General features: G+C 53.7%; 2 protein-coding genes across 2 annotated transcripts in view; one reads left to right on the forward strand and one right to left on the reverse strand.

The window, feature by feature from the left end:
- The window catches only part of LOC119696487, a 1,710,157-nt gene that overhangs the window by 1,485,364 nt on the left and 197,063 nt on the right, over positions 1-27,730 (reverse strand). The window contains 2 exon segments of the mRNA XM_038126215.1: positions 1,166-1,172; positions 3,445-3,954. Coding sequence (XP_037982143.1) covers positions 1,166-1,172; positions 3,445-3,954 — 517 coding nt within the window.
- The window catches only part of LOC119696488, a 1,499,846-nt gene that overhangs the window by 1,457,944 nt on the left and 14,172 nt on the right, over positions 1-27,730 (forward strand).

Below are 27,730 nucleotides of genomic sequence, written 5' to 3' on the forward strand. Positions count from 1 at the left end.
CTTCAGAGCCTCATGGAACAACCAAGGGACCATTGTGGCACTGCGAGGCACCATGGAACCAAGGGGATCCTTGTGGCACCTCAGGGCCTCATGGGAACAAGGGGATCCTTGTGGCACCTCAGGGCCTCATGGGAGCAAGGGACCATTGGGACACTGTGGGGCTCCATGGAGCCCAGGGAAGATGGATCAGGTCTGGCTGGCTTGGCCTCCCAGGGGCCACCTGACAGGTCTGGCTGATCTTGGGATGTCAAGGGCTGCCTCTCATCAGCTCCTGCAGCACTGCAGCTCCGTGCTTTCCTTGCTATGGAAAAGAGCTGTCACTTATTTCAGATGCCCATTGCCAAACTTGGTATTCTCCCAAAAAATTTCCTATTTGCAAGGGTATTTTTCAGAAAAAACCTGCCAGCTCTGGCTGGCCTTGGCCTCTGGTGGTCACCTCTCACCTGTCCTTGAAACAGTGGGGCTCTGTCCCTTCCTTCCTATGGAAAAGAGCTGGCCTTCTTGTCCAGGGACCATGGCCAAAATTAGAATTGGCCTCCCAAATTCTGTCTATCCAAGGATTGTTCCCAGACAAAAGTAGCCAGGACAGGCAGCTTGGGCTGGCCCTGTCTAATGCCGCCAGCTGGGCTACGGGGTGTACCCAGGAGCTGCACTAAAGCTGGATAGCTCAGCTCTAAGGAGAGCCAGTCCGGCCGAGCTCTAGCAGCGCCTCCAGCCTGCGCCTTAGCAAGCCTTCAGTGATATTCAGCTTTAGTGATTCTCAGCTCATCAGTGATTTCAGCTCTTGGGCTTGCTGGGCTCGGCTGGGGCATGCAGCAGGCATTGGGTAGACGTGGGAAAAGAGAGGAGAGCTCTGTATGAGGTTCCGAGAAGATGTCTTTATTGGTCTTCTTTGTAGCTCTTCCACGAAGGGTCTCGAAGGTCTCAGGGACAGCGGCTCTAGTGAGCCGTGCAGGAACAGGGGTTTATATAGGGCAAAGGAGGATTGAGAATTGTCCAATGGTAAGGGTTAAAGGAAAGTGACCTATAGCCTTACAGAGAGATAAGCAAGGGTCCGAGAGCGGGAGAGAGGGGCTCCTAAGGTTCAGTCCTCATGACTCAGCATTTTGCCTGTCCTAGGCCTCTGAACGCCAAGGCGGGTTTGCAGGGCCTGTGCCTGCTACACCTGTCCTCTGGCGATTTCCTTAGACTAGGGGCTGAATGTTTTCATTTGGAAACACCTTGGAGAGGGCCCAGAGATCTCCCAAGGTGGTGTTTGGAGGCCTTGGGCACATGAGCATGTATAGGGACAAAGGAGCTCTGTGCTCAGTGGGGTGGAGACTGAGGACAGTGGAGGAGACCCATGAGAGTGTTTAAAGAGCGGTTTCAGAGAGGGGGAATCCTTTGGACATAGTGGAAAACAGCCAGAGGGAGAAAGAGTTAATGCCAAGTGCTGCTGGGGAGGCCCAGACTGGGCACCAGGAGAAAGGAATTTCCCTGCCAGGGCAGGGCTGGGGGGCAGCATGTGCCCAGAAGGAGCCTGGAGCAGCCCAAGGCTTTGTGTGGGCAGGCAGAGGCAGCAGGAGGCAGAGCTGTCAGCAGAGGAAGGGGCCGGCGAGGTGGGGCAGCCGGGGGGTGACGACAGCCTGCAGGGACAGAGGCCAGGGCAGGGACACCGTGGGACAGCCTGGGCTGCACAGGGCACAGGGATGGGCAGCAGCTGCAGGGCCCTGGCAGAGCCAACTCCTGCAGCACTTTGGCCACGGCTGCTGGCCCTAGGCCTGAGGCCACAAGGGGACAAGTGACCCTTGCAGCCCTGGGGCCTCAGTGCCTCCTTGGCCCTGCTCAGCAGCCTGGCAGGGGCCACCCCACGGTCCTGCCCTTGGCATTGCCCATCCCCACATGCCAGTGCCCATCCCGGGAAGAGCCCTGAGCCAGGAGGGAGGGACAGCATCTGCCTGGCCAGGGGCTGGGGCTCAGGCCTTGGCCCTTTGCATTCCTGAAACACATCCCCACCATTTCCCTCATCCAAGCCCTGGCACTCAGAGCAGCTGAGGAATGGAGTCACAGCCAATTGATTTCCAGGCAATCAGCGCCCGGCGCGGCTCTGACTCATCAGTGTCCGGGCGGGCCCGCAGCGCCCCGCGCTCCCCGCCAGCGGAATTTGGGCAGGGGGGAGGTGACCCTGGCCATGGGCATGGGGCGGGCGGGGGCAGCTGGGGCCGCACTGGGGGCACTGGTGCCGCTGGGAGCCCCCCCGGCCGCGGGGGCAGCGGGGGGCGCGCTGAGAAGGGCGCCGGGGGCCCCAAATTAAACCAAGGGGGGGTCGGGACCCCCAAACGGAGCAGGAGGGGCCTGGAACACCCAAAACCGAGCACGGGGGAGGGGACTGGGGACTGGGACAACAATGGGGAAGGGGCGGCAGAGCGCGGGAAAAGAGGGGATGGGACCCCCAAACAGGATCCAGCCAGCTTGGTGGGGCCGCCTTTAGCCCTGGATGGGAGCCAAAGGAGCCAAGGGCAGCCAATGCTTTTTCCCATCCCGTGCCATCCCAGCCCGTGCCATCCCAGTCCATCCGGCCCCAGTCCATACAATCCCAGCCCAGTTTATCCCAGTCTGTGTTGTCCTGATCTGTTCGGTCCCATCCCATGCGCTCCCAGCCCATATTTGATCCCAGCCCAGTTGATCCCAGGCTGTGTGGTCCTGATCCAGATGGTCCCAGTCTGTGCAGTCCAAATCCACAGGATCTCAGCCAATGTTTTATCCCAGCCCATGTTTGATCCCAGCCCATATTTGATCCCAGCCCCTGTTTGATCCCAGCCCCTGTTTGAGCCCAGGTCTGGAATTCCAGTTCCCAGCCAGGAAAAAATGTTCCTGCCCTTGAACTTCCTTCCTATCCTCTCAAAAAATTACAATAAAATTATAAATCAATAAATTACACAACATGAAATAAAATAAAAATGAAATATAATAATTTCAACTCTTCCTTACAATACTCCAATAATTATTCAAGCCAAAACAACTATTACTGTAACACTACCAATACATATAAATAAACACATTATATACCAAGAAATACCTTTTGAAGGTTTTATTTCAATATTAATCTACTTTAGATAAAAAATATCTAAAACAACTAACATACAATCTAACACACCTTACTAAAACAATTCCTATTACAAATATGCTAATCACAAAACCAAACACCATCATAATTTCTCATACATTTTAACCAAACATCTAAACTTTAACAACACCCTCGAGTACTCTAAACCAATTAAAATTACTTTTAAAAATTTAATTGCGGGTGGGTGGTTTTACTTGGATATTGGTTTTGGATTGTTTGGGTTGGATGATTTAAAAAATGGGATTTTTATAGGAATTTCATCATCTGAGAAGGAGGCACTCTGCGAACAGAGCTGACTGAGAATGAACGGGACAGAAATCAGTAAGGGCTTCCCTTACCGGTGCCTCCGTTGGTGTCGGGTCAAGGTAGAGCGCTGTGAGAAGCTCTTCCCACAATGGAGACACTCGTAGGGCCTCTCCCCAGTGTGGATGCGCCGGTGGGTGATGAGGGTGGAGTTGTCCTTGAATCCCTTCCCGCAGTCGGGGCAGCGGAAGGGCCTCTCCTCTGAGTGAATCCGATAGTGCCGGAGGAGATGGGAGCTGATCCGAAACCTCATCCTGCATTGATCACACTCGTGGGGCCTCTCCCCAGTGTGGATGCGCCGGTGCACGACAAGATGGGCGTTTCGCCGGAAGCCCTGCCCGCAGTCGGGGCAGCGGAAGGGCCTCTCCTCTGTGTGCGTGCGCTGGTGCATGAGGAGACTGGAGCTGGTCTGAAACCTCTTCCTGCACTGATCACACTCGTAGGGCCTCTCCCCAGTGTGGGTCCTCTGGTGCCTGATCAGCTCAGAGCTCCACCTGAAGCCCTTCCCACACTCCACGCACGTGTGGGGCTTCTCCCCATCATGGAGCTGCTCATGGAGCACCAGCTCCGAGCTCCGGCTCCATCTCCGGCTGCCTTCCCGGCCCAGGCTGGGTCTTTCCCCCTCAGATCGCCGCCATCTTCCTTTGCAGCCCCTCCTCGTGCGGCATCTCCGGGCCTTTTCCTCCCCGTTGCCTTCCTGCGCCGTGGAGCCGCTCCAAACGGCCTCTGCCACGAGCTTCTGCCCCGGGGATTTGTCCTCCCTGCTCTCCAGCCTCAGCTCCTGCTCTGGGGGAGGAAGGACAAGCAGAGGATGGCATTTGCCTCCGGGCCACAGGCAAGGGCAAGGAGATGCCCCAGGGCGTCCCCGGCACAGGGGCTGTGCTGCAGCCGGGGCCGTGCTGGGCTGGGAGATGGAGCAGGACACAGGGGCAAAGGGGCACTGACTTCCTCCTCACCTGCCTGCGTGTCCTGGGGCATCCTCCTCTTCCTCACAGCCTCCCAGGGCTTGGCAATGGGAAATCCTGGTTTGGGGAAAACAAGGGATGAGCACACTGAGTTTCAAGGTCCCTCTGCCCAAGTCCAGCTCTACAAGTCACCGGCCATCTGGGCTCCAGAAAAACCTCCCAGACACCAAGATTCAGCCCTGGAAGAGCCTCCCAGGAGTTCCCCGTCCCTGCTCCCTCCCCTCTGGTGTTCGGGGGTTCACCCTGTCCCAGCTGCTGGGGTCACGCTTGCATTGGGGGTCCCCCTTCTCCTGGGTGCCCGCCCTGCCCAGGCTGCTGGCAGTCCCAGCAATCCCAAAAGCTCCCCCCTCTCCGCTCTCCCCATGCAGGGATGCCGGGGCTTTCTGGGCTCCCTTTTGGGCTCCCTTCTCCCCTCACTCTCTGCTTTGGGCTGCAGGGGCTCCAAGGAGTCCCCCCTGCCCCTCTCCGGGCTCTTGAGGCTCCCGCCAATGGCGCCGCTCCCCCCTCTCTGGGCTCCCCACTTTGGGCTCCTGGCGGACACAGGGCTCTGCTCCTCCAGGCTGCCTCTGCCGGCAGCCGCCACCGGCACCCCCCAATGTCCCCCCAAGGGGCCTTTCCCGCTCAGCCTTGGACCGCTGCATTCTCCAAACATCCCCCAAAAACCAACTGGGAACAACTGGGAGTGACCGGCTGCATGCTGGGGGTGACTGGAAACAACTGGGCTTATACTGGGATCAACTGGGATCATGCTGGAGGTGACTGGGATCATCCTGGCAGTCAGTGCCACTACTCTGAGGCTGACTGGGAGTGCTTGGCAGCAAATGGGATCCTACTGGGACAAACTGGGACTGACTGGGAACATGCTGCAGGGAACTGGGCTACACTGGGAGTGACTGGAAGGACAGTGAGGGTGCAAGAGAGCAACTGGAACCATGTGGAGCACAACTGGTTCATACTGGCAGCGACTGGGAGCACACTGGGCTCACATTTGGATCACACTGGGAGGGACTGGAGTGACACTGGGAGGATCTGAGAGTGACTGGGAACACACCCTGCACATCATCCCCCACACTGGGCCTGACTGGGAGCAACTGGGAGCACGCTGGGAGCAAATGGCATCAGACTGGGACTGACTGGCTTGATCCAGGAAGCAACTGGAACCATGCTGGAGGCAGCTGGGACCATACTGGGAGAGACTGGAAGCAACTGGCATTATACTGGGACCACCCTGGGAGGGCTGGCATGTGACTGGGATCAAACTGGAGCTTCCTGGGATCATCCTGGGGTTGAAACCGAGCTACTGGGATCCCACTTTGGGCTACTGGCAGCAACTGAGAGAAACTGGGATCATGCTGTAAGCAAACTGGAGCAACTGGGAAGGACTGGATGCACGCTGGAGGCAACTGGGATATTCTGGGCATAACTGGGGGATCACACTGGGATAACTGACACCTTACTGGGGCCACTGGCAGTGCCTGGAAATGACTGCAGACATGCTGGGGGACACTGGGATATACTGGGAGTGTTTGTGACCATCCTGGGGGGACTGGAACCACACTGGGAACAACTGGGACCATGCTGGGGAGAACTGGGACCACCCTGGGGGCAACTGGGAGTGAGTGGGACCATGCTGGGAGGGACTGGGATCATCTGGGGAGTGACTGGGACTATAGCAGGGGCAACTGGGTTCAACTGGGACCATACTGGGAGGGCCTGTAACCACAGTGGAGTGATGGAACCACACTGGGAACAGCTGGGCCCATGCTGGGAGCAACTGGGATCACACTGGGGGCACTGGGATCAGACTGGGAGGTTCTGGGAGCAACTGGGTTTAGACTGCAAGTGACTGGGATCATACTGGAGTGGCTGCAATCATACTGGGATTACAGTGGATGTGAAAGGAACCTGACTGGGGGTTACTGGGAACTACTGGGCCCATGCTGGGAGGAAAATGTGAACACATTGGGATCAACTGGGATAAACTTGGAGGTACTGGAACCATGTTGAGAGGACTGAGACCACAAGTGGGGAAACTGGGATCATGCTGGAGGCAACTGGGAAAAACTGGGAGTGTCTGAGACCATACAGGTGGTGACTGGGACCAGACTGGGAGCGACTGGGAATGTGCTGGGGCATCTGGGAACATGCTGAGGGCATGTTGGAGAGTGGGGACCAGACAGGGAGAGACTGGGATCCTACTAGGAGCGACTAGGAATATGCAAGGGGAGAATTGGGAGAAATGGGAACACACTGGATGAAAGCGGGAGGAACTGGGAGCATCTGGGACCTTGCTGGGAGCAAACTGCATCATCATGGGGAGTGACTGGGAGGGACTGGGCTCATACTGGGAGTGCCGAAGAAACTGGAAGTACACGGGGGGGCCAACTGGGCTCATACTGGGAGCAGCCACTCCCGGCCCCGGGACCCTCCAAAAACACCTCCCGGGGACCCCCCGTGTCCCCCCGAGGGCCATCTGCGGCTCGGCTTTGCAGCCCTGCCAGCTCCAAACATCCCCCCCAAAAATCCCCAAAGCCAGGCACCCCCCGGCAGATTTGGGCCCAGCTCCCCCTGCCCGGGCACCTGCGGCACGGGGGGCGATGCTCCCGGGGCTGCGGCCACTTCAGGCAGCGCCAGAGGCACCAGATTCCTTCTGTCCCCTTCTCCTGCTCTTCCTGCTGCTGCTCGGCCTCTTCCTCCCTCCCTCCTCCTCCTCCCCGTTCCCCAAGGCCCAACCCTGAGGGGAAAGGGGGCAAGGAAAGGGCGGGAACCGTGAGGGGAAAGGGCCGGGGCCAAGGGGACGCGCGGCTCCAAAAGGGCCCGGTTTGGCTTCAAATCACCCAAAAGGGCCCCAAATGCAGCTGAAATTAGCCAGCTGTGGCCGAAAACCAGCCAAAGAGGATTTAAATTATCCAAGGAGTCTAAAATCCAACCAAAGGAGCCTAGAATTGCCCAAACTGGTTTACATCTCCCTCAAAATGGCCTAAAATCACCCTTAAATCTCCAAAATGCCCCTAAAATCCACGCTGCACGTACCTGCTTCAGCCTCAAATCTCCCGAATGAGCCTGAAATTCACCCGGTTTTGCCAGAAATCACCTAAGTTGATCTAAAATCACCCACATGTGCCTGAAACAAACACGAGAGGACCTAAGGTCATCCTAAATGACTTTGTTTGGTGTAAAGTTACCCAAAGAAGCAAAAAATCTACTCAAATGAGCCCAAAATCACCAAAACCAGAGACCTAAAATCACTCACCCAGGATTAAATTCACCCACATGGGTGTAATATCATCCAAAGGGATCCCAAATCCCGCCTCAACCCCACCAGATTGGGCCGAAATTCAGCCAAAGGGGCCTCAAATGCCCCCGCACAGGCTGGGGATCCCTGGCGGGAGCTGAAGCCCAGCCTAAAGCTGCCCCGCCCGGCCCAAAATGCCCCCGAGGGGCCGAGCCTGAGGCCGAGCCCGGCAGCGGCTCCGCGCTCGCTCCGGGCCCTCCGCGCTCGCTCCGGGCAGTTTTGGCCGCGGCCCCGGACGGGCCCGGGCGGGACTGGGAGGGAGCAGGGAGGGCTCGGCAGGGCTCGGCCATTTGGGGCTCGCTTGGCCTCGGGCCGTTGTGCTGGGAGTTGAGGGGCAATCGCTGCGGGCTGTGCAGACAATGATTGCCTTTGGGGCAGCTGGGCAATTTCGGGGGGTTGTGGATTCTGAGGGGCTCTATTGGTGCTTTGGGGGGGGGTGTTTTTCTGGGAGAGTTTGGCGGTTTATTAATTTTTTTGGTTTCCTTTTTAAATTCGGGGGGTTTTACTGGGATTTTGTGGGGATTTTGTGGGAATCTCTGGAATTTTTAGGGGGGTTTTATTGGAATTTCTGGGGGATTTTGGGAGCCTTACTGGAATTTTCCATGTGTTTAGATGGATTCTTTTGAGGTCTAGGTTGTTTTAGGAATTTTTGGCGTTTTTCATGGGTTTTATTTGACTTTTGGGGCTTTTAAGGAGATCTTGGGGCCTCTCAGCCCTTCCCTACACCCAGGTATAAACCCAAAGACTCCCCCCAAAATTCCACTAAAACCCCACAAATCCCCTAAACTAATATAAGCCAATATTATGTTCCAATGTTAAAGCGATAAATCTCATATAATTAACATTTTCCTGGTGTCCAAACCAATTCTCCTCTCTTCCAGATAAATTTAGTAATAGTTATCTCTTGCTTCTTCCTGTTCTGAGCATCTGCAGGAAAAGGGGGGACCCCTCCTCCCCCTTCCTTTCTTGGCATTTACCTTTGAACTGTTTTATTATTTCCAAATATGTATTACTGTATCAATATTGATTACTGTTTCAGTTTTGTCAGCAGCAATCACACCTATTTTTCACATTGCTAAATACGTACCGATTTTTTATATAAATATAAAATTAGGTAATAAAACTGAAACAACTATTTTTACAAATAAGAAATAAGTACAATAAATATATTTCATTAAAATGCTAAAAATAAATAATAAAATACATTAATTTTTTTTCTATTTTGGGATGTAAGTCCCAGGTGGATGATGTCAGACATGGTGAGGCTGGGGATGAGGAGCAGGTTGTCCAAACAGGGTCAGCCTCCACGGGTCTCATTCTTCTCTGTGCCCAGACCTCCTAAGGAGGCATTCAGCATCAAGATCACTCGGGGAAAGCTTCAGTTATCTTTTCTCTGAACTGAAAAATTAAAAAAAATACTCCTGTGATTAAAAAGGTAAAAATCATGAGGTGCACTTTGAAATCTTCCTCCTGAACAGAACTCCAAACTGACTCCAATCACCGCACAAGCCCTGGAGCCTTGAAGACAATGAAGGGAGACAAAGAGCCCCTGAGGGCTTTCTGTATTTTCATGGTCCCCACGGTGGATTTGGGGCTGGGTCCAGGAGCCTCAGGCACTGAGAGAAGGCTGAAGAAGCTGCTCAAGGAGTCAGCAGCAGAACTCCAAGGCCCTTGGAGCACCCCTGGGCCCCAGGGAGGGCAGGGAGTGCCAAAGGCTCCCCAGGGACTGGTGGGAGCAGATCCTCGAGGCCAGGACTGCAGGGAGCCCAAGGCCCTGAGCAGGGAACTGCAAAGCTGAGCAGGGCCTGGGCTGGCTGGGGGAAGCAGAAAGGCCAAGCCCTGAGCCCAGCCTGGGCCAGCAGGGCCTGTCCCTCACGGGGGGCTCGGGGCTGCTCGTGGGGCAGGGGATGTGAGGGGCAGCAAGGACAAATGTCACAAACCTGTGTGACACTGCAGATCCTCATGGACCCCAGGGGCCAGTGTGACCCTGTGGAAGTTGTGGAACCAAGGGATCATTGTGGCACTGTTGGGCCCATGGAGCCCAGGGGCCAGTGTGACCCTGTGGAAGTTGTGGAACCAAGGGATCATTGTGGCACTGTTGGGCCCATGGAACCCAGGGGCCAGTGTGACACTGTGGAAGCTGTGGAACCAAGGGATCATTGTGGCACTGTTGGGCCCATGGAACCCAGGGGCCAGTGTGACCCTGTGGCGCCTCATGGACACAAGAGGCCATTGTGAGCCTGTGGGGCTGTAACACCCATGAACACTGAAATGCTGGGGGTAACCAAAGGTACTTGACTCAAGTTTGGTGCACAGGAGAAACACCACCCAGGTATTCTCAACATGGACAGATGCAAAGAATATTCTTGGTAGGAAGGGACCCACGAGGATCATCAAGTCCAGCTCTCGAGTGAATGGCCCACACAGGGACTGAACCCACAGCCTCGGTGACACCAGCACCATGCTCTGACCAACTGAGCTGAGAGGTCAAAATGACACAAGATTTTACTGGCAAAATATAGACAATCAAGGAACTTTAGCAATGGGATTTAATACAACATCCACTTCTATGGAGGCCCAGGGGCCTGCAATTCGTGTTTCAATCGCCCAGCCATGGAGGGCTAGCATGAAGTGAAACCACAAACCCCAGAGTGAGGATGAAAAAGATGCCTCTCCCATAGGTCTTTGCAAACACTTGTAGATTTCTGTAAGGTAATGACAGTCCAGTGGCCCCTTGGCCTGATTACCCGAGTTGAGCCTTTATCTCCCATATCCGGTTAACCCCTGGAATGTTCTCTTCTCCCCATGCTCCCATTGGCCCCATTTTGGTGCATTCCCCCGCCCCTGTTGCCCTGTTGGTTGACCCTGCCCTTATTCCTGCCTCTGCACCATTTTCTCCTGTATCCATTGGGCTCTGCCCTTCGGCTCACTGTTGTCTTCGTCCCTGAACCCTCTTCAGCACCGTACCCCACTCCTGTCTCTCCATAAACCCAGTTGCTGGAGATCACATGAAGACCCATCCCTGCCTCTTCCTGTCAGCATCATTTTTAGTAGCAGGCTCTGGGCTTGGAAACGCAGGACACTCCAGGAACATTGGCAGCTCCTGTGCTGCTACACACTTCAACAGAAAATACTTTCCATGGCATTAACTTCATTAACACAGCCCATCTAACCTGGAAACCTTTAAACCTTAAGATGTGAAGTTACCCAAAAGTGCTCCAGGTAAAAATGATTTAAAGGTGAAGAAAGAAAGAGAGACAGGAAGACAGAAGAGATACAGAAAGACACAGGTTTGGCTGTAACTGCCAGGGGTGCAGCGCAGGCGAGCCACAAACCCCAAACCAAGGCAGGGCCCAGGCCACGGGCTGAGCGCGGCTCCGCCCGGGACTCTATGGGCCCGCCCCTTAGGCAGGACTGCTGGCTGCTTGGCCAATCAGAGTCAGGGCTGGTACCAACCCTGGTGTGTGATTGGTTGGCAGATTGCCCAACCAGACCCGGGTTAACCTGCCCATGGGGTGGGATTGATTGGCCAATCAGAGCTGGTTAGCACCGCCCCTACAGTGTGATTGACAGCTCTGCCAATCAGAGATGGTTAGCACCGCCCCTGCACTGTGATTGACAGCTCTGCCAAACAGAGATGGTTAGCACCGCCCCTGCAGTGTGATTGACAGCTCTGCCAATCAGAGCTGGTTAGCACCGCCCCTGCAGTGTGACTGACAGCTCTGCCAATCAGAGATAGTTAGCACCGCCCCTGCAGTGTGATTGACAGCTCTGCCAATTTGAGCTGGGTTAGCACCGCCCCTGCAGTGTGATTGACAGCTCTGCCAATCAGAGATGGTTAGCACCGCCCCTGCAGTGTGATTGACAGCTCTGCCAATCAGAGATGGTTTAGCACCGCCCCTGCAGTGTGATTGACAGCTCTGCCAGGCCAGGGCCGGGGGCGGGGCTCTGCCCTCCACAAACCAAGGCCTGATGCACCCCGGCCCCACACGGGCATGGCGAGCATCCCAAGGTGTCTGGGGACATGGATCTCATCCGGCCTCTGACAGCCACCACGATGACACTGGGGAACCTCATGGAGCCATGGGTCAGTTGTGACAATGCGGGTCCAAGGACACCGTGGTGACACTGGGAACCTCATGGAGCCATGGGTCAGTTGTGACAATGCGGGTCCAGGGACACCGTGGTGATACTGGGAACCTCATGGAACCAAGGGGCCTTTGTGACACTGTGGTGCCTCATGGAATCAAGGAGACCATTGTGACACTCGGGGGCCCCAAGGAACCAAGGGTCCATGGTGACCCTGGGGAGCCCGTCGTGTCACGGAGGAGCCAGTGTGACACAGTGAGGGCACATGGAGCCAAGGGGCCATTGTGACACATCAGGGCTTTGTGGAACCATGAAGCCATGGTGACATTGCAAGGCCTCATGGAAGCACGGAGCCGCTGTGACAGTACAGAAGCAAGGGGAACATTGTGACACTCCAGGGCCTCATGGAACCAAGGAGACCATTGGGGCACCGTGGGGCTCCACAAATGCAAGGGAGCATGGAACAGGTCTGTCTGTCTGGACCTCCTGGGGCCCAGGAGTGCTCTGGCTGACCTTTGCATGTCGAGGGCTGCTTCTCATCTGCCCCTGAAGCACTGGGGCTCTGGGCTCTCCTTCCTATGGGAGAGAACTGTCCTGCTCCTCCAGGGGCCCATGGCCAAAACTGGGATTCCTTCTCAGAATTTCCTAATAGGCAAAGATTGTTCCCAGACAAAAGCTGTCAGGACTGACAAGTCTGGCTGGCCTTGGTTTCCTGAGTGTTGTATTGTGTTCTGTAAATTCCGATAAGGTGTATGTTGTACTTTGGGTTGTCCCACTTTCCCCCCTTTTCTCTGGGTTAGTATGGTTCCACTCAGGTTGTCTCCTCCCGCCCGGCTTCTGTCAGTTTGCTGTTTCCTCCTCAGTTACCCTAGTTACACGTGTATCCCTTGCTATGTTCCCTCCCCGGTAGCCTGTCCATCACTCAGCGACCCATCCTCTCCATCCACAAACTTATTCCTGGGGCGTTGAGTGATTGGTTCAGTAGCCGAGGCGGCCCCTCCCCAAGTTACTTCTCACAGGTTCTCCAATGGTGTCATTCTTCCTTTTTCCACTCCCCCCATTTTGCTATTGGGTGGAGGGTTGGCTCCACCCAGGTCTCCACCTGCCTTTATAAGTTGTTGTCAGCCCTTTCCCAGGGTCTTTGACATTTGGGACTCCCTGGGCTTGTCTTCCCAACAATAAACCCGGTTGCACGCACAGTTGGAGTGTGCTTCTTCTCTTCTGCCTTTGTACCCCGAAGTCCTGGTGAGGCTCTGAGCCTTGGGCACCCTCTCTGCAAGGCGCAGAGCAGAGAGAGAGCCCCCCTGCTGCAGCTCGCGTGCTGGACCAAGTTTGGGCTGCTCAGATTGGACAACCGGACACACGCAGCCGCAGTTTGGCGCCCAACCTGCGGCCTAAGAACAGCGCCGGACCCCACGGGTCTTGGACTTTGGGCCCCTTTGGACTTTGTCCAAAGGCTCCGTGGGAGTGACCTCGTAAGTCCTTTTGGTTGTCAAGCTACCTCTGCTGGGAGCAGACCCAGTTTTAGTGGGTGGCGCTCCCAGAGGGTCAGGGAAGGCAGCTCCTGCACCCGAGGAGTCTTCCCCCGGCAGAAGCCACCATCCTTGCATTTGTGTTCGCCCGTTGCCGGATTCTTCTGGGAGGAGAGCCCAAGTCGAGCCTGTAAGTGGTCTCTTCCCTCCCTTCTCCTGTCTTCCTTTTCCTCCTGTCTTTCTCCCTCTAGACTCCTTCGATTACCGGGGAGTCAGGGCATTCTGAGCTCTTCTTTTAGTCACAGAGCCAGGTCTGCTCAGCTTTTTGCCTTGTCGACAGGGGCCAGTGTGGGTTTCTCCTTTTCCTTTTCGTTGTTCCAAGGGTGGTGGGTGGATTGGACTGCACAGTTGATATCTGGAGCCATGGGTGCACGGCTGTCTGCAGTCCAGATAAAGCTTCCATTCAAGTTGCGGGAATCCTTGTGAGAGGGGGTGTTCATGTTTGTAAAAGGGAGTTAAAACAGTTGATTGTATGGTTGTTTTCCCAGTTCCCAGAAGTTTCCCCTGACCAACTGTACAATGTTTGTTTTTGGGATTCTGCTACAGCCAAATTGGCTGAATTAGGTATGTCAGGGGATTCTTGTCCCTCTAAAATTACCTTTTGGTCTCACCAAGTCCGAGCCATTCTAAAATTATCAGGGGAGCTGAGAAAACAGCCATCCACCAATAGTTTAGCATTGTTCTCCCCGTCTTACCCCTCTTCCCTGTCCCGCAGCCCCCAAGAGTGGGATTTTGAGGAAAACATCAAACTACGGCACAGATCAGGGTTCCCATCTTCCTGGTTCTCTTCAAAATTCCTGCTCCCCATGCCCGCAAAAGCCTGGCCAGGTTTCTCGAGGCCCTTTCCTTTCCCAATTTACCCGACCTAACAAACCCCTAGTTCAGTTTGATCTCCTCGATCCCCAACCCTTTCAAAATGGCTCCTGTGGAGCCCAAAATGGTGGAGACCGCATGGTTTTTTTTGCCACCCCAGTTTCTTCTCCCCACAATCCTTTTCGAACTATCAACAACCTCTTCCTCCATTCTTACCTCTCCCTTCCCTCCACCCCTTCCATTGTCCCTTCTCCTTCATCCCCTCTTCCCACAGCTCCTCCCACAGATCCTCCTTCGTCCAGCACCCCGCCTCCGTGTTACGCCCCCCAGGCAGAGACTGTATCATCCAGTCTCCCTGCCCAACCACTTGGCTCCTCCTCTTCCTCTCCCATTTCCAGGTCCCACGCTCTGGCTTCCGGGGGGGAGCAGTGGAGGACCAGGACCCGGAGCCATTGCCTGCAATATCGGTGGCTCCGGCCACTTACCATCCGCAGAGAGAGGGGAGGACTCAAGCCCCGTGGGCCCCGTTCCCGCACCACATTATTAAAGAACTCTGCAAGGCCCAGAAAGATTTCAGTAGGGACAGCAAATACTTTCAGGGAATTTCAAGGGCCACTCTCACGGAGTCTGAGGTGACCCCAGCCGACCTCAAACGCTTGTTCTCATGCTTGCTGAACCCCACCAAATATGCAATGTGGGACGCAGCTTGGAAAAGGTCGGTTCGGGAAACCATCCAGACTTTGAGGGAGAATCCCCGAGCTGGTGTGGATCTGAACGGGGAGCCCATTTCCATTGACCACCTCTGCAGCCTGGCAGACTGGGCAAGTGGGAAAAACAAGTGCAGGTTGTTCCCTGGGAAGCCTTACAAAAAAGTGCGCAATTAGCGGAGAAAGCATTTTTAACGTTACGCATTGGAATTCCTCAACTCACCTATTCTAAGATCTTCCAGTTTGACTCAGAGCTGTTTGCAGTCTTTTTTGAGCGCCTTCAAATGGCAATCGAGCTGCTGGTCCAGAGCGAAGAAGCTCGCCAAGAGCTGTTGACTGAGATGGCATCAGCCAACACCAATGCTAAATGTAAAGCGGCCGTTCTCAGGCTTCCGTTGGAGCCTCTTCCCACCCTCCTCCACCCACTCCTCCTGCAGCTCATGCTGGAAGTGTGTACCAGAAAGGTGCCCAATCTTCCAGGAGAACTTGACTCCACAGCCAACACACTGCAAGAGCTCAAGTCCAGGGTGGTCATGCCAAGATCACCCTGGAGAGTTGCCTTCACCGAGATTGGCCATGAAGCGTATCCTGCTTCAACACCAGCAATATCGAACACTCCAAAGCCTTCTTGACCACCTCCACCAGCGGATCGTCCATGCCACATTTGTGGCAAACCTGGACAGTGGGCTCCAGCTTGCCCGCTGCACCAGCAGTTCCTTCAGTTTCAGAGAGAAAAACAGCTTCAAAGCACTGATCAAAAAACCTAAAGTATCAGCGCAACCCCTCCCTGCGCAAGGACACAAATGGGGCGGGTCAAGTTTTATCCAGCGGGGAGGGCAAGAGAAAGGTTTCTCCCAATCATAGTCCTCCTGTTGCCCCCTCAATTAATAGACCTGTTAACAATTTACCTGACTTGACTGTGGACACTTTACCAACAATTGCATCTTTAGAGGACAATCTAGAACCCATGTTAACCACTTTGTCCAAACTTTCACCTATAAGGCTCCAGCCGACGGAACCACTCCATCTTAAGAATTCTGATTTCCAAATTGTGACAGTGTGCCCACAACAACCAGGTACTTGGACTCGGATTCAGTGTAAGTATGTAGTCACTGAGGATTTGGAATTCCCACCACTTGACATCAGTATTATTCCAGGACTTTTACCATCAGATCTGAAGCACTTTTCCCTTGGCCTGTACTGTGTCCACCCACCCACCTTTCTTCCAAAAGGTCAGATTGTAGCCCAAGCCATCCTGGTCCCAGAAATAACCTGGGATTAGGAAAATTCTTTGTTTCCTCCATCAAATACACATATTACTGTTGCTTGGGCTCAGTTAATTAATCAAAGTAAACCCTGATTAACATGCAGTTTGGAGAATGGCAGGGATCGTATATCCTTACAGGGACTGGTGGACACTGGGGCGGATGTGACGATCATTCCTTCTTGGGAATGGCCGTCGCATTGGGAACTGCAACCCGCTGCAGGGCAAGTTCAAGGTATAGGGGGTGTCCAATTGGCCAAACAATCGAGAAGTGTCGTCAAAATAGTGGGGCCAGACGGACAATTGGCTTCAATATGTCCATTCATTTTTGACTGTATGGAGCCCCTGTGGGGAAGAGATCTTTTGGCCCACTGGGGGGCCAGAATTGACCTTCCGAGAGCCCCCCAGGATTTTTGGGCAGTGGCCACTGAAGGGCGCCCTACCCAAAAGCTGAGTTGGCTTTCAGATAAACCAGTGTGGGTATAGCAGTGGCCGCTCACCAAACAGAAATTGAAGGCACTCCAAGAGCTCGCTGAAGAGCAGCTCCTCAAGGGCAACATAGCGGAGTCCACATCTCTGTGGAACTCCCCTGTATTCGTCATCAAGGAGCCCAACAAGGAGAAGTGGTGGCTCCTCCAAGACCTCAGACAAATTTACATCATTGAAGACATGGGATCTCTTCAGCCAGGGATGCTGTCCCCCTCGACGCTCCCCCAAAATTGGAATCTGTCTGAGATTGATATTAAAGATTGTGTTTTCCAAATTCCCCTGCACCCTGACAACGCCCCACGGTTTGCCTTCTCAGTTCCTTCCATCAACCGAGAAGCTGCATGGAAGCACTTCCACTGGTGAGTTCTTCTGCAAGCAATGAGAAATAGTCCAGCCATCTGCCAGCGTATGTAGCTTCCTTGCTGTCCCCAATCCGTACTGCCACGAGGGAAGTCATCCTCTTACATTATATGGATGACATTTTAATTTGTGCGGCCAAGGACGACATACTTACCCATGCGCTTGAACTGACAACATCTTCGTTGATTGCTGAAGGGTTCGAACTACAGGAAGACAAGATTCAAAGGATGCCGCCTTGGAAGTACCTTGGCCTGGAAATTACAAAGCGGTCCATTGTACCGCAAAAATTTGCTATAAAGAACAATGTCAACACCTTGGTGGACGTCCATCAGCTGTGTGGGTCCTTGAATTGGGTGAGACCTTGGCTAGGAATTTCCACCAACATCCTGGCCCCTCTTTTTGATTTATTTAAAGGGGGAGAGGAGCTTAGTTCTCCCAGGTCCCTCACCCAGGAGGCACGAATTGCTTTAGAAAAGGTCTAAAGTCTTATTTCTAGTAGGCAGAGCCAGCCAGGCCACAGATACCAGCCAGGCCTGCCCTTCAAGTTCATAATTTTAGGTAAACTGCCACACCTCCACGGAATGATCTTTCAGTGGGAGAAAACATCTAGGGTCAAGGATCAAGGCTTGATGGACCCCGTCTTAATCATCGAGTGGGCGTTCCTCAGCCACCAACGACCCAAAAGGATGACACAGCCACAGGAGCTGGTAGCTGAACTGATCCGAAAGGCAAGATCTTGGATCAGGGAGTTGGCCGGCTGTGACCTGGAGTGCATTCATTTACCAATCCAATTGAAATCGGGCCAACTTACAAAAGCTATGTTAGAACACATCCTCCAAGAAAACAAAGCTTTGCAGTTCGCATTAGACAGTTACACCAGACAATTTCTATTCATCGGCCGGCCCACAAAATTTTCAATTCAGAAGTTCAATTTTCTTTAGCAACAAAAAGTATTCAGAGCCAGAAGCCCCTAAAGGCCCTGACAGTTTTCACAGATGCATCTGGAGAGTCTCACAAGTCTGTTATGACTTGGCAGGACCCTCGAACTCGGTGGTGGGAGGCTGACGTTGTAGAGGTAGAAGGATCACCTCAGATAGCCAAGTTAGCCACAGTCGTCAGAACCTTTGAGAGGTTCTCTGAGCCTTTCAATTTAGTGACTGATTTGTTGTATGTTGCCGGTGTAGTGTCCCGTTCTGAAAATGCCGTGCTGCAAGAGGTGTCTAACTCAGCTCTCTTCAGTTTGCTCTCAAAATTAGTTAAATTAGTCTCCCACTGAGAGCAACCTTTTTATGTGATGCACGTCCGGTCCCACACTGACCTGCCAGGGTTTATCGCAGAGGGGAACAGGAGGGCAGATGCTCTTGCTGCCCCAGCTGCGATGGCCTCTCTCCCAGACATGTTTGGCCAAGCTAAGATCAGCCACCAGCTCTTTCATCAGAATGCGCCTGGCATGGTTCATCAGTTCCATCTTACGCGTGAACAGGCCAGGGGGTTGTGGCAACGTGTCCCCATTGTCAATCTGCCATCTCCCTGCTGTCAGTACCGGAGTTAACCCCAGAGGTTTAAAGAGTTGTGAGGTGTGGCAAACCAATGTTACACACATACCATCTTTTGGGAAGCTTAGTTTCGTGCACGTATCTGTGGACACCTTTTCTGGCGCAATTTATGCCTCCATCCACACAGGGGAGAAGACAGCTGACATTCATAAACATCTTATTCAGGCCTTCTCTGTTTTGGGCGTCCCCAAAGAGATTAAAACTGACAATGGGCCGGAGTACAAATCCAAGGAATTCCGGGTTTTCCTGCAGCAATGGGGAATAGGACACAAAACTGGCATCTCCTACTCCCCGACAGGTCATGCCATGGTGGAACGAGCCCACCAGAGTCTCAAGAGAGTGCTAGAACATCAGCGTGAGACTATGAAGGTAGACCCTCCCCAAATCCGACTTTCCCAAGCACTGTTCACACTGAATTTTAGCTTTGAAAATCTAAATCCGCCTATGTTGCGACACTTTCGTCAAAACCTGCAGCTGGACCTGAAAGACAGGCCTCGGGTCATGGTAAAAGACCCCAAGACCTGGAAAGTAGAGGGCCCCTTTGAACTCGTCACGTGGGGGAGAGGATATGCTTGCGTGTCCACTCTCTCTGGGCTAAATTGGGTACCCTCCAAGTGGGTTTGACCTTTTATTCCAAAGAAATGCCAGACACCACCTCAAGTGGCACAGGCAGAGGATGTGAGTTGGAGGAGAAGATGGAAGCCCTTTTTCTTTGATTTTCAAATCCTGGAGTAGAATCCGATCATTTATGTATCTCTCTCACCTTCCCTGTTTATTTTTCAGCAACCCAGTGCCGATGGCCCTCACTCGAAGTCAAAAGCTTCTCGTTTTAATCATCATGTGGTCTGCCTTCCAATGCACAGACCAGTGGATCATCCCCCAGCCAAAGATCAATGTGTGGAGAGCACTCGCCCAAGCCCTTGGCCAGAACCATCTGTGCCTCTCCAGCACCTCTGCAGCAGACCCTTTGTCAACCTGCCTGGCAGGGATCCCTTCAAATCTAGATGAGTTACCTCCTCCCCTCCTCGATACCATCAAATCCCTAGCTCCCAAGAAAGCTATTCACCCTCCCATTGTTAGCCCCATGCAAACCTGGAGAAGCCTTCTCCTGAAACTAACTCCCGTGGAATCCAAACCTATTGAGTTTAATTTGCTCAGCTTCGCCAATGCTTCTGCGTGCATCCAGTTTATGTTCTCCCCCGACCCCCTCAACAAAGCTTACCTACCCATCCTACAACATAATCGAGAATACACCGCACAAAATTGGTGTAAATTTGTTGCCCAAATTCCTATGGCCTCTACCTTAGATGCCAAACCTATGTCCCTCCCATCTGACCTTTTCTTAATTTGCAGAGACCGAGTGTGGGCAGGCATCCCCACTCATCTGATTGGAGGCCCCTGCACTATTGGGAAGCTGACGCTGTTTGCACCCAACGACACCCAAATTTTACATTTGAAATTAAAGATGGTCACACTCAATTTGGCTCGCTCAAAGAGAGACCTTCAAAATTTAGATTCTCAGTGTGACTCAGAAGTTACTCATTGGTCCAAACTAAAGGGAATCATGATCTCTGTGCTTTTGCCACGGGTTGCTGCAGCAAAAGCTCTAGGTGAATTGGCACACCTAGAGTGCTGGGTTGCCAAACATGCCAGTTTGACATCAGCTGTCCTGAGTGACCTTCTATCCGATGAGGAGATTACCAGACAGGCGACCCTCCAGAATAGGGCAGCAATTGATTTTCTGCTCCTGCAACACGACCACCAATGTGAAGAATTCAAAAGGCTCTGCTGCATGAACTTGTCATCAAAGGCCGAGGATGCCAGAAAGACCATCACACAAATTAAGGACATGGTTCATCAAATACAAAAAGAGAGCGCGGACTGGCTGGGGACCCTTTTCTCTGAGTGGGGCCTATCAGGCTGGGTGGGCTCAATTCTAAGAACCTTGCTTTTAGTTTGTTTTGTTATTTTAGTAGTTCTGATTACAGCAGTTGTCACCTGGAAATTAATCATAAGGATGCTGTGCAAAGTGACATCCCCCCGAGTGTGACCAGAGTCGAAATCTCGCTGCCTGAAGAAAACCCACCAGATGAAGAGAACCCATGGGCTTCATCTCTGTTAGCCCAGCCGTGGTTCAGGGACATTTATACCAACTCAGAATTCAACCACCAAATTGAGTTTACTTCATTTTGAATAACTACTCTTCTTTTTTGCTATTGTGTTTTAAAACAAAAAGGGGGAGATGTTGCGTTGTGTTCTGTAAATTCCGATAAGGTGTATGTTGTAATTTGGGTTGTTCCACTTTCCCCCCTTTTCTCTGGGTTATTGTGGTTCCACTCAGGTTGTCTCCTCCCGCCCGGCTTCTGTCAATTTGCTGTCTCCCCACAGTTACCCCAGGTACATGTGTATCCCTTGCTATGTTCCCTCCCCGGTAGCCTGTCCAACACTCAGCGACCCATCCTCTCCATCCAGAAACTTCTTCCTGGGGCATCGAGTGATTGGTTCAGGAGCCGGGGCGGCCCCTCCCCAGGATACTTCTCACAGGTTCTCCAATGGTGTCGTTCTTCCTTTTTCCACTCCCCCCGTTTTGCTATTGGGTGGAGGGTTGGCTCCACCCAGGTCTCCACCTCCCTTTATAAGTTGTTGTCAGCCCTTTCCCAGGGTCTTTGACACTTGGGCTTCCCTGGGTTTGTCTTCTCAACAATAAACCCGGTTGCACCCACAGTTGGAGTGCGCTTCTTCTCTTCTGCCTTTGCAGCCCAAAGTCCTGGTGAGGCTCTGAGCCTTGGGCACCCTCTCTGCAAGGCGCAGAGTGGAGAGAGAGCCCCCCTGCTGCAGCTCGCCAGCCGGAGCCAGCTGGGGCTGTCCAGATTGGACAGCCAAACCTGAGGGCTAGCCCTCATCTGCCTCTGAAACACTGGGGCTCTGGGCTTTCCTTCCTGATAAAAAGAACTCTTCTTCCTGTCCAGGCGCCCACAGCCAAAACTGAGATTCCACCTCCAAAATGCCCAATGACCATGGCCAAAATTGGGATTCTATCTCCAAAATTCTGTACTTCCAAGGATTGCTCCCAAGTGAAAGCTGCCAGGACAGACAGGTCTGGCTGCCCTTGGCCTCCTGGGGGCTGCCTCTCCCCTGCTGCCCAAACACTGGGACTCGCTGCTTTCCTTCCTATGGAAAAGAACCGTCCTTATCTATGCAGAAACCACGGAAATTGGGGTTCCACCTCCCACATTCCCCATATCCAAGGGCTGCTTTCAGACAAAAGCTACCAGGACAGAGAGGTCTGACTGGCCCAGGCCTCTGATGGCTGCCTTTCATCTGCCCCTGAAACACCATTGGTGTTCCATGCTTTCCTCCTATGGAAAAGAACCATCCTTCTCCTCCGGGTGTCCATGTCTGAAATTGGGATTCCCCCTCCCAAACTCCCTATATCCAAGGGTTGCTGCCAGGCAAAATCTGCCAGTACCGTCAAGGCTGGCTGGCCTTGGCCTCTGGTGGCTGCCCCTGCGACACTGGGGCTGGGTTCTTTCCTTCCCATGGAGATCCCTGTGACACTGTGGGGACCTCCTGGAGCCAAGGGGACCCTTGAGGCACCTCTGGAGCCCATGGAACCAAGGGGCTCCTTGTGGCACCTCTGGAGCCCATGGAGCCAAGGGGATCCTTGTGGCACCTCTGGAGCCCATGGAGCCAAGGGGATCCTTGTGGCACCTCTGGAGCCCATGGAGCCAAGGGGATCCTTGTGGCACCTCTGGAGCCCATGGAACCAAGAGGCCATGGTGACACAGCAGGGCTTCATGGACCCAGAGACCAGTATGGCTCTGTGGGGCCTGACAGAACGATGGAGACCATTCCCAACCTTCAGGGCCTCGAGTCACCAAGGGGCCATTATGACACCTCAGGGCCTCGTGGCAGCAAGGGACCATTGGGACACTGTGGGGCCCCATGGAAGCCAGGGTAGATGGACCAGGTCTGGCTGGCTTGGCCTCCCAGGGGCCACCTGACAGGTCTGGCTGATCTTGGGATGTCAAGGGCTGCCTCTCATCAGCTCCTGGAGCACTGGGGCTCCGTGCTTTCCTTGCTATGGGAAAGAACCATGCCTCTTTTCAGATGCCCATTGGCATCTGATGCCCATTGACATCTGCCCTGGCAAGGGCAGCGCTGCAGAGAGACAGCTCTGGCCAGGAGCAGCTCCTGGGCACAGCCCAGCAGGGCTGGGGCACTGCCAGGGCACCTCGGGGACACGGGCAGGGCACAGACACAGCTCACAGGGCTCAGCACTGCCAGGGGCCGTGGCATGTTCCCGAGGAGGCTGGGGCACAGCCGCACCTCTGGGGCTGTGTCCCAGAGCCCCAGAGCAGCTGTGCTGTCAGAAAGGGGCCGTGTGACAGCACAGATGGGCTGTGTGACATCACTGAGGGGGCTGCGACATCACAGAGCTAGCTGTGACATCATCAAAGGTGGTTCTGTGACATCACAATGTGGGTTGTGACATAGAGTATGATATCACAGAGCAGCTGTGTGATGTCACAGAGAAGGCTGTGACGTCGCAGACAAGGCTGGGACATCACAGGGTGGTTGTGTGACATCACAAAGCTGCTCTGTGACATCACATAGCAGCTGAATGACATCACATGGAGGCTGTGTGACAGAACAGAGTGGTTGTGTGACATCACAGGAGTTTGTATGAAATTACTGGTAGCCTGTGACATCACAGGTGGCTGTGTGACATCACAGGGGCTGTGTGCCATCACAGGTGGCTGTGCGTCATCGCTGGGGCTGTGTGACATCACAGATGGCTTTGTGACATCACAGGTAGCTGTGTGACATCACAGGGGCTGTGTGAGGTCACTGGGGAGCTCACTCCACCCTGGCTGCCCCTCACAGCTCCCCCAGAGCAGTCCAATGCTGCTCGTGCACAGCGGGGTCCCCTGTCCCCCCGGGTCCCCCCGCAGCCTCCCCCAGAGGATGTTCCACGAGATCGACCCCAGAGCCTGACACTGGGCCGGGGGAATGCGGCATGGGGACAGGGCCCCCCCCCGGCAGCATCCCCGTGTCCCCCAGGGCCAGAGCCTGGGCCAGGGCTCCTTCACCCTGTTACCAACGAGGGCTGGAGAGCCATTAAAAAATCCCCAGCAAGGGATCAGCAAAAACCAGATTTAATATTAAGCGCCAGCACGACCAAGTTCCTTGTCAAGAGTCCCTCTGCTCCTGACTGGACACTTCAGGCACACCAAGGAAACAAAGCAGCAACAAAACCAAACAAAATTCAGGCAATCCAACCAGAAATGAACCCCGAACTGCCCCTCTGTGTGTGTGTGTGTGTGTGACATAAGGACAGTGAGGGCAAGGATAAAAGGAATACGGCCCAAGAGCTGAACAGAGCTCAAACCTAACAGGAGTTAACTTATACCTTGACCTGAAGTGATCCTTCACAGTTTAGCAAAAGAACAGTATTTAACAGGATTTAACCTAACTTACAAGCTACAACTCAATGATCTAACAGTGGAATAACACTTAACACTATTCAACTTAGCTTATCACTTCTATTAAACTTAACAATTTAGCAAGAGAACAACTCTTAGCAGCATTTAACTTAGCTTCGACCTCCTGATTTACTGTCGTGGTTTGAGAGGAAGTGAGTTTTTGGGAGGTGGTGGTCATAGCAATAGGTGCTCAGATGTGAATATTGGCACCTGGTTTGGCCACTGAGGATATGGATATGCCTCTGAGAACACAGGGGTAAAAGCAAAGAACTCCCAGGGGAATACTCTCTCTTGGTTCCGGTGGATGGAGAGGTCAGACCTGCCCTGCCCCGCTGCGGGCTGGGCGGGGGAGGTGAAGCCATGAGGCCGGAGGGAGGTAGGCCGGAGCCTTGGGCAGAGAAAGGGAGGTGAAGGCCCCTGGCCTCGGCAGGACAAGAGTGAGTTCCCCACAGATTATGGAAAGGTGGAAGAACTCGGAGAGGCATCGGGCAGCCCCCCTTTCCCAGGAGGGAGTTAAAGAGAGAGAGCTGCCAGTGCTACCTTGAAATTTGATAGCACTGGCCTGGCCGAGAAGGAGAAGGGGGAGCAGCGAGAAGAGTGCCCGGCAGGGCCAGCGTGGGAGTTTGGGACGAGTAGAGACTGTGATTTTAACCCTTCTGTGGGATGATGGAAACCTTGCAAATGCTGATCCACCGGGAGCTGAAGGAGAAGAGAGATAGGGATAAAATAAGAGGAAATGTGCAAGTGTGACGCAAACTGTGAAGGTGAAGAAGGACCGAGAGAAGTTGAGAAGAATTCTAGGTGGGAGGAGATGATGGAGTGGCTTTTGGCTGGACTTTTCTTGTATGGCCATGGACAGAACCTTTCCTGTAATACAGAGACTGCATTTTAGGGGGAGGCGATGGCTTGGTGCCAAAGGAGTGATGTGAGCGGAGACGACAGGTGAGGAGGTGATGGTGCTCTCGAGACCCCTCGGCCCCAGGGGGTGAAATTTGGGGGGGACTAGTGTCCCAAAAAGGTGAGAGACTGTCGTTTTCTCCTGGAACTGGGCGAAGCATCCTTGAAAAGGGAACCCTAAAAGCAGCTCTGGTGCATGCACAGTGGTGAGAGCACTGGACATGGAAGGAAGAAGTCACGATGGTGGTGCTGAGTGACGTGGAAACACAACTGGACTCGGCTGTGTTTCCAGGGGAAGCCTGTGGCGCAAGAGGGACTCTTCTCTCCTTGATGAAATGAGAGGTGATGGTCGGAAGGGTGGAGATGGACTAAGAGTTGATTATTTGAAAGTTGATGGACTGGTAAAAATCTAAGGTTTTGTTTTATGCTGCGGGAAATTGAGTGGGGGGAGGAGAAATGTTTTGAAGGTTTCCATTTTGCTCTCTGTGTGTTCATTTTATTATAGTTCAAAGATAATAGAGTTTTTTCCTTCTTTCTTCACAAGTGGAGACCTGCTTTGCTCTGTCTCTGATCGCATCTCACAGCAGATACCAGGGAGAATATGTTTTCATGGTGGCACTGGCATTGGGCCAGCGCCAAACCATGACATGGGACCAAGGGGCTATTGTGACACGGTGGGACCCCATGGTGCCAAAGGTCCATTGTGACATTGCAAGGCCGCATGGAACCATGGAGACACCATTAAGACACTTCAGAGCCTCATGGAACAACCAAGAGCCATTGGGACACTGTGAGGCACCATGGAACCAAGGGGATCCTTGTGGCCCCTCTGGAGCCCATGGAGCCAAGGGGCCATGGTGACACAGCGGGGCTTCATGGACCCAGAGACCAGTATGGCTCTGTGGGGCCTGACAGAACCATGGAGACCATTCCCAACCTTCAGGGCCTCGTGTCACCAAGGGGCCATTATGAAACCTCAGGGGCCATTGGGACACTGTGAGGCCCCTTGGAGCCCAGGGAAGATGGACCAGGTCTGGCTGGCTTGGCCTCCCAGGGGCCACCTGACAGGTGTGGCTGATCTTGGGATGTCAAGGGCTGCCTCTCATCAGCTCCTGGAGCACTGGGGCTCCGTGCTTTCCTTGCTATGGGAAAGAACCATGCCTCTTTTCAGATGCCCATTGGCATCTGATGCCCACTGACATCTGCCCTGGCAAGGGCAGCGCTGCAGAGAGACAGCTCTGGCCAGGAGCAGCTCCTGGGCACAGCCCAGCAGGGCTGGGGCACTGCCAGGGCAGCTCGGGGACACGGGCAGGGCACAGACACAGCTCACAGGGCTCAGCACTGCCAGGGGCCGTGGCATGTTCCCGAGGAGGCTGGGGCACAGCCGCACCTCTGGGGCTGTGTCCCAGAGCCCCAGAGCAGCTGTGCTGTCAGAAAGGGGCCGTGTGACAGCACAGATGGGCTGTGTGACATCACTGAGGGGGCTGCGACATCACAGAGCTAGCTGTGACATCATCAAAGGTGGTTCTGTGACATCACAATGTGGGTTGTGACATAGAGTATGACATCACAGAGCAGCTGTGTGATGTCACAGAGAAGGCTGTGACGTCGCAGACAAGGCTGGCACATCACAGGGTGGCTGTGTGACATCACAAAGCTGCTCTGTGACATCACATAGCCACTGAATGACATCACATGGAGGCTGTGTGACAGAACAGAGTGGTTGTGTGACATCACAGGAGTTTGTATGAAATCACAGGTAGCCTGTGACATCACAGGTGGCTGCGTGACATCACAGGGGCTGTGTGACATCACAGGTAGCTGTGTGACATCACAGGGGCTGTGTGAGGTCACTGGGGAGGTCACTCCACCCTGGCTGCCCCTCACAGCTCCCGCAGAGCAGTCCAACGCTGCTCGTGCACAGCGGGGTCCCCTGTCCCCCCGGGTCCCCCCGCAGCCTCCCCCAGAGGATTTTCCACGAGATCGACCCCAGAGCCTGACACGGGGCCGGGGGGCCGGGGCATGGGGACAGGGAGCCCCCGGCAGCGTCCCTATGTCCCCCAGGGCCAGAGCCTGGGCCAGGGCTCCTTCACCCTGTTACCAACGAGGGCTGGAGAGCCATTAAAAAGTCTCCAGCAAGGGATCAGCAAAAACCAGATTTAATATTAAGCGCCAGCACGACCAAGTTCCTTGTCAAGAGTCCCTCTGCTCCTGACTGGACACTTCAGGCACACCAAGGAAACAAAGCAGCGACAAAACCAAACAAAATCCAGGCAATCCAACCAGAAATGAACCCAGAACTGCCCCTCTGTGTGTGTGTGTGTGTGTTTGTCTGTGTGTGACATAAGGACGGTGAGGGCAAGGATAAAAGGAATACGGCCCAAAAGCTGAACAGAGCTCAAACCTAACAGGACTTAACTTATACCTTGACCTGAACTGATCCTTCACAGTTTAGCAAAAGAACTGCATTTAACAGGATTTAACCTAACTTACAAGCTACAACTCAATGATCTAACAGTGGAATAACAACACTATTCAACTTAGCTTACCACTTCTATTAAACTTAACAATTTAGCAAGAGAACAACTCTTAGCAGCATTTAACTTAGCTTGGACCTCCTGACTTACCTACAGGCCTGACTGACTCAGCTCTGCAAGGCACTCAAGCCCCTCCGAGAGCAGCGTTTCCGCCACATTTGCCCAGCACAGGCACTCGTGTGTGCACACAGACACACAGAGTCAGTGCACGGCAGGGAAATGCTCCCTGTGGAGGCTTTGGCATCTCCCCAGGGGCGAAGGTGTTGCTTTTCTGGTTGCAAAGGCGTGCGACCTGGTTCCGATGAAACAGCTCGGCGACAAACTCTTCACG

Source organism: Motacilla alba, unplaced genomic scaffold (assembly GCF_015832195.1).
Source record: "Motacilla alba alba isolate MOTALB_02 unplaced genomic scaffold, Motacilla_alba_V1.0_pri HiC_scaffold_31, whole genome shotgun sequence".
NCBI lineage: Eukaryota > Metazoa > Chordata > Aves > Passeriformes > Motacillidae > Motacilla > Motacilla alba.